The sequence below is a fragment of the Myotis davidii genome, unplaced genomic scaffold (genome assembly GCF_000327345.1).
Source record: "Myotis davidii unplaced genomic scaffold, ASM32734v1 scaffold2100, whole genome shotgun sequence".
In the NCBI taxonomy this organism is placed as follows: Eukaryota; Metazoa; Chordata; class Mammalia; order Chiroptera; family Vespertilionidae; genus Myotis; species Myotis davidii.
The window spans coordinates 114,179-121,014 of NW_006292458.1; the positions used below are offsets into that span (position 1 = coordinate 114,179).

The 6,836-nt window shown below is 54.9% G+C and overlaps 1 protein-coding gene across 1 annotated transcript in view; it reads right to left on the reverse strand.

The window, feature by feature from the left end:
- MED25 (mediator complex subunit 25) overlaps positions 1-6,836 on the reverse strand; it is a gene marked incomplete at its 5' end in the record, with an annotated part of 14,179 nt that overhangs the window by 6,449 nt on the left and 894 nt on the right. Inside the window, 4 exons of the mRNA XM_015565441.1 lie at positions 32-102; positions 320-440; positions 797-895; positions 6,616-6,740. Of these exons, the coding sequence (XP_015420927.1) occupies positions 32-102; positions 320-440; positions 797-895; positions 6,616-6,740 (416 nt within the window). The remainder of the gene's footprint in view (positions 1-31; positions 103-319; positions 441-796; positions 896-6,615; positions 6,741-6,836) is intronic.

The window sequence follows — 6,836 nt, forward strand, 5'->3', positions numbered from 1 at the left end:
CGGCTGCAGCGGCTCCAGCATGGCCGGGGGGGCTGCCTTTTCGAACAGAAGCCGCAGGGCAGGCAGCTTCCGAGGGGACACGATGGAGAAGTGGATCCCTCGCTGCAGGAGAGGGGACAAGCAGTAAGGACAGGGCCACAGGGGCCAAGCCCGCGGCGACTACACACACCTGCTAGGTGGCTGGACGGCATGGACCCCAAAACCAAATTCCCATCAGGCTTTGGGACAGGGGACCACGAGACCTAAATTAGCTGCCCCAGGGGATTCTGTGACCCGAAAGTCCAGCCCCACCCCCCTCCCCACACCCGGGCGTCCTCACCTCCCCAATCTTTTGCACGAGACTTTCCGTTGTGCACCCAGAGTACGTGGTGCTCTCGACAGCGGGCAGCAGGTATGGGGGCGAATTACAGATGAGGAGGCAGACGCGGTGTGTCTGGCCACTGCCAAGAACGAGGACAGATGTGGAGCAGGGGGCAGCAAGGCCCTGAAAAGGGACCCAGGCCCAGCAGAGGTACCAGGACTCCGCCCACAGGAAGCCGGGAGGAGTGGCCCCATTTCACAGCTGAGAACACTGAGGCCCTGAGGTTCCTGACTGACCCCCAGTCAGACAGCGCACAGGTGAGACAGGAGTCCGACACTCCCTCCTGCTGAGGCACCAGCCGGGGCCCACTTCCGGGTTCCCAGCCCTAACTCCCCGGTGTGAGACGGGGTGGGGTCCTGCGACAGGCAAAGCGGGTTCTGAGCCAAGCGGACTGAGACCAACATGGGACACGTGACCCGCACCGGGCGCACTCACATCTGCTCTCGCATCTTCTTGAAGTCATCGAACAGCTGCAGGGCCGTGCTGAGGCCTTCGGCAATGAGGCTGCAGCTCTCGCCGCCCCCGCCCATGAACCTGCACAAGGCCAGGCTGTCAGTGCTAAGGGTCCCTGCGGCACCCCCCAACCCCCAGGCCGCACCTGAAGAACCTGCGCCCGTGCCATCCCCTGCCCAGCACAGGACTGTGCGCCTTGGGAGGGGACACTGTGAGTTCCCTGCTCTATCCCCAGTGCTGGCAGTGCCAGGCCAGGGGCCACGGGACATCTGTCATCTCCGGCGAGGGAGTCTCTCTCGGAAGAGGCCCCATCAGAGGATGAACAGGGAAAGGGCCTGGGACCCCGATCCCCGTGCGCCTCCCGCCCCTGGGCCATCTCTCCCTCTTTAAAGCCAGCCGCACCCTCGCCGTCCCAGCCTGGTACAGAGGCCCCTCTGCTCCCAGTGCTATGCGCTGAATCGTGTCCCCAGGAAGAGACACGTTGAGGTCCTAACCCAGGACCTCAGAATGCGTGGTATCGGGAAGCAGGACCCTCACAGAGGTGCTCAGGCCACACTGCGGGAAGGGCCCGCACCCAGTATGACCCGTGTCTTATAAAAAGGGGGAACTGGGACACAGACAGACACGCTTGGAGGAAAGGTGACGTAGAGACACAGGGAGAACACCATGTGGAGACCGGAGTGGCACTGCCACCGAGCGAGAAACATCTGGGTGACCAGAAGCTGGAAGAGACAGGAAGGCTCCAGAGGGCAGCAGGCCCTGCCCACCCCTGAGCTCGGACCCCTGGGTCCTGACCTGAGACACCGCAGTCCCACGTTCTGGGCCACCCCAGCTTTTAGGACTTGGCTCCGGCAGGTCAGGGAGGAGACCAATTGGACGGAGCCGTCACTAGGATGTGCCCGAGGAGGAACAGGGTCTCAGACACCAGACTGAACTGTTCACTTCTAAATGATCACTTTTGCTTTGTAAAGTTCAGCTCAATTTAAAAATGTAATTTATGAGGGAACCGACCACTCTGAGATCCTAAAAGTTGTTCCTTACTGAACACTGAGCGTGAGCAATCTGTTACCAACTCAGAGAAAGGTATGTGACAAATGTTCTGCCCAAGACATGAGAACAACTTGAAAATGGGGAGCAAGGAAAAAATACGGTCAGTTGTAAAATGTTTTGTTTTAAATATATTTTATTGATTCTTTACAGAGAGGAAGGAAGAGGGATAGAGAGTTAGAAACATCGATCAGCTGCCTCCTGCACGCCCCACACCGGGGATGTGCCCGCAACCAAGGTACATGCCCTTGACCAGAATCAAACCTGGGACCCTTCAGTCCACAGGCCGACGCTCTATCCACTGAGTCAAACCGGTCAGGGCATAAAATGTTTTAAATATCATAAAGTTGCCCGGCCAGCGTGGCTCAGTGGTTGAGTGTCCATTCCATCTATGAACCAGGAGGTCACAGTTCTATTCTCCATCAGGGCACATGCCTGGGTTGCAGGAGGCAACAGATCAAGGATTCTCTCTCATCACTGATGGTTCCATTTCTCTCCCTCTCTGAAATCAGTGGGGAAAAGAAAGAAAGAAAAAAAGCCCGGCCGGCGTGGCTCAGTGACTGAGCGTCGACCTATGAACCAGAAGGTCACGGTTCGACTCCTGGTCAAGGCGCATGCCCAGGTTGTGGGCTCCATCCCCAGAGGGGGGGCGTGCAGGAGGCGGCCGATCAACGATTCTCTCTCATCATTAATGTTTCTCTCTCTCTCCCTTCCTCCCCTTCCTCTCTGAAATTAACAAAAATTTTAAAAATAAATAAATAAATATAAAATTTATGATACGCTTTAGCTCCTAATAACCCCGCCAACACAGACACAAAGTAAATAAAAAACAAACTGAAAGTACTCTGGGTGCTCCCACCTGCCCCATTTGTCCAACCCGATGTCATCACCTCAAAACCTGCAGTGCCCACTTTCACCAGCTAGTAGGTCCCGGGAGGCCCCCGAGGTACAGGCCCAATGAAGGAGTGTGGTCAGCAGCCAGACCTGACCGAGGGCTCCCTGCGAGCCAGGTCCCCCGCCCAAGAGAGTCAGGACTTGCCCGTCTTATGTGCCTGACCCCTCAGGGCCTAGGACAGTTTGCTCTACAAATGTCTGTTGAATGAATGAATGAATGAACGAATGACTGTCACAGTACCACGGGGCAGACTCCAAGGGCTCTTTTCCTTCTAATTTCTCCTTTCTGACCTGAGTCACAAGCTGTAGGAGGGGAAAACCGCCTCTTTTGTAAGACAGGAAACGTAACATCAGAAATGCACCTTCCCAAACCAAGGCCGATTAAAGTCACACTGCGTGCTTTGTTCCCGAAGTTCCCACACTCCCGGGGAAGATAAGATTCCCCAAGTGCGAACAAAACCTGCTGACTCTCTCTGTGATCTGTGACCGACCTGCCTGGAACAACTCAGAAACTGAATTCAGATGGTTACACAGGACTGATAAAAACAGTGACGACCGTGAATGTAAAACAATAGCTTAAAATGTTTATCCACCAACGGAGAGGGTTCTGCAGTGCGCACACAGCACACTAAGCAATCTCAGTTGCTTAAAGATACAGTGTACTCTAAGCTGATGAACGGGAAGGTGGCTCTGTGATGAAGGTGTTCAGAAAGCACTGCCCGGCCCTGGCCTAGCAGCTCAGGTGGTCAGAGCATCATCCCCATGTGACAAGGTGTGGATTCGAGCCGTAGTCAGAGCACATACAAGAACCAACCAATGAATGCATAAATGAACAGCCCTAACTGGTTTTGGCTCAGTGGATAGAGCATCGGCCTGCGGACTGAAGGGTCTTGGGTTCGATTCCAGTCAAGGGCACATGCCTGGGTTGCAGGCTCGATCCCCAGTAGGGGGGCGTGCGGGAGGCAGCCAATCAAGGATTCTCTCTCATCATTGATGTTTCTATCTCTCTCTCCCTCTCCCTTCCTCTCTGAAATCAATAAAAACATTTTTTTAATAAAAAGTGGAACAACACATCAGTGTGTCTCTCTCTCCCTTCCTCTCCCTCTAAAGTCAATCAATCAATAAAGCCTTAAAAATAAAAGAATCAATTGATAAAAAATGTCTATTTATATATATAAAGAAAACATTTCTCTCTTAGCTTCCTCGTGCCCTTGAAGTTTTTAATTCAGGGGGTCTGACTGCTTTTCCTGATACTTAAACCCCCATCGGAAGATGTGCTTTGTGGTGACTGTCCTCCCTACAGCTTTCACTCACTCATTTATTCAGCCGAGGTTTCCTCAGGCCTCTTGGGTGCCAGGCCCCAGCTGGAAGCCAACACCCAGGGTCCTGGACATGCACAACCCAAAGGTGGGTGTGGGGCTGTGACAAGTGAGCACCTTGAAGTCATGGGGGCAAAACAAGGAGCAGCTGGCGGCTCGTCAGAATCAGGGGCGGGCCTGAAGGTGGGTCTGGAAGCCTATACAGTTTGCCAGGGAGAGTGCGAGTATGAAGTGCCTTCTGGGCAGTAGTTCATTCACCCACTGTTCAATCAGGCTTTCCTCCAGCCCCCTTTGTGCCAGGCCTCCTGCGCTGGGTGCTAGAAACTGAGGGACATCAGACTTGGACTCAGGCCCCAAGGAGCCCCACTTAACACTGTTCATGTCTTATCAACCACAGTCTACCCCAGCTGTTCCCAACTGGGGTTGGTTTTACCCGCAGGGACACTTGACGGTGTCTGAAGACATTCTGGTCTGTCACCATTTGGAGGGAAGTGGCTGCTGACACTGGGTGGGTAGAAGCCAAGGATCTGCAGCAACAGCGCAGAGGGGAGAAACCCTGCTCCCCCCCGACCACGAATTCTAATGGCCACGAGGGAAAAGCAGGCGTCACCTGCCCACGGAACCTTCGGCACCCAGGCCAGCACACGGCCCGGAACAAAGCGAACATTTGCTGACGGAACGGAATGAAAGGGCTCTGACCACTGACCAGACCTGACTTCACACAGGACAAAGACCAGCTCCTGTGATCCTCCCAACAATACTGGGATCCTAACTACCACCATCCACCTGCAAACCAAGAAACTGAGACACAAAGTAACAGCAAACACTCAGGTAGCACTGGATCCATGCCAGGCACTGATTTAAGTCACCCACTCATGCCCTAACCGGTTTGGCTCCCTGGATGGAGCATCGGCCTCCGGACCGTAGGGTCCCAGGTTCGATTCCGGCCAAGGGCATGTACCTTGGTTGCGGGCACATCCCCAGTAGGGGGTGTGCAGGAGGCAGCTGATCGATGTGTCTCTCTCATCGATGTTTCTCTCTATCCCTCTCCCTTCCTCTCTGTAAATCACTCTCATCTCCTCCCCAATGCACCCCTATGAAGGCATGGCAGGCAGACCCCCGGTGATCGCCACCTCCTGCTCCTCACCCCTTAGTATGCCCGCCCCTCAAACACTGACTACAGCTGACTGTACATCAGACGGAACGCGGCACAAGTGAGGATGTATGACTTCCAAGACTTGCTTTTAAAAAGCCTGTGGCTTCCTCTTTGCTCTTCCTGGTGGATGGCTCCGTTTGAGGAAAGCCAGCTGCCATGTTGGGCGGACACTCATGCAGCCCCGATGGGAGCCCTGGTGGCGAACAGCCAGGAGCGGTGGGCCCTCCAGCCGACAGTCACAGCAGGAGCCACCCGGAAAATGATCCTCTGGGAACCAACCAAACCTCTGGTGACTGCACCATCATGAGAGAGAGCCTGTGCAAGAGCTACCCAGCTAAGCTACTCCTGAATCCCTACAGAAACCGCATGAGATAATATATGCTTGTTTTTAAGCCACTGAGTCTTGGGGTAACCTCTTACGGGTCAACGGATAAGCAGTACGACAACTAACGAATACAAGTACAGATGCTCCTGAACGTACACCCAAGGAAACCCATCATCAGCTGAAAATATCGCAAGTTCAAAATGCATTTAACCGCCATGACCGGTTTGGCTCAGTGGATAGAGCGTGGGCCTGCGGACTGAAGGGTCCCGGGTTCGATTCGGGTCAAGGGCATGTACCTTGGTTGCGGGCACATCCCCAGTAGGGGGTGTGCAGGAGGCAGCTGATCAATGTTTCTCTCTCATCGATGTTTCTAACTCTCTATCCCTCTCCCTTCCTCTCTGTAAAAAAAAAAATCAATAAAATATATTTAAAAACAACAAAAAACAAAATGCATTTAACCTCCCGGACACAGAGCTTTACCTGGCCGGTTTGCATTGAATGCCTATCGCTTGTGCACCATCACAAAGTTGGAAAAATCTTAAGTCAGGAACCGTCTGTCTGATTAGTGCACACCCCCCCCCTGAAGGGTAAGTTATATTGGGCACAGAGAGGACCGGGGCCCTGGGTCTGGGTCTGGGTGATCTGGCTCCAGGCTGTGTGCACCTGCAAGAGTCTGCAACGTTAACTAACGACATGCCGGGCAAAGGGATCCGTCCAGGCCCGGCCCCCTGCCCGCTGCCCCCAGGCCTCAGTGAGCCCTGGAAAAGGGGGACTGGGGTAGAGATGAGGAACCGCGGACAGAAAGTGGGGAATCACGCATGGAGGACCAAGGCGGTGCTGAGCTCAAGGCCGCCTGGAGCAGGCGTTTCTACCTCCCAACCCAATGGCAACACCGCGGAGCACACAGAGCCCATCACAGAAGTGACTGATGAACAAAAACACAATCCCCCGCTCCCGCCAACCCCAGGCCCTTCACCCACCCGGGGTGACCCCGGCCTCCATCCACCCACGGCCCCTCACAGGGCCCCCCACCCCACCCCAAGCACAGGGGAAAGCTCACTTAATGCCATCGAGCCAGGTGACGAACTCATAGGCGCTGCTGGTGGGAGCGTGACACTGTACGTAGGACTCGGGAGCGCAGTCCACCGTGTTGAACACCACGAGGCTGTACTGGGTCCCCCCATACTGGGAGGGGGGCAGGGAGCTCAGCTAAGGTCTCAGAGAGCAAGTAGTGGCTCCCGGCCCCAGCCCCTCCTCCCTCAGACCCGGGGGTCCAGGCCC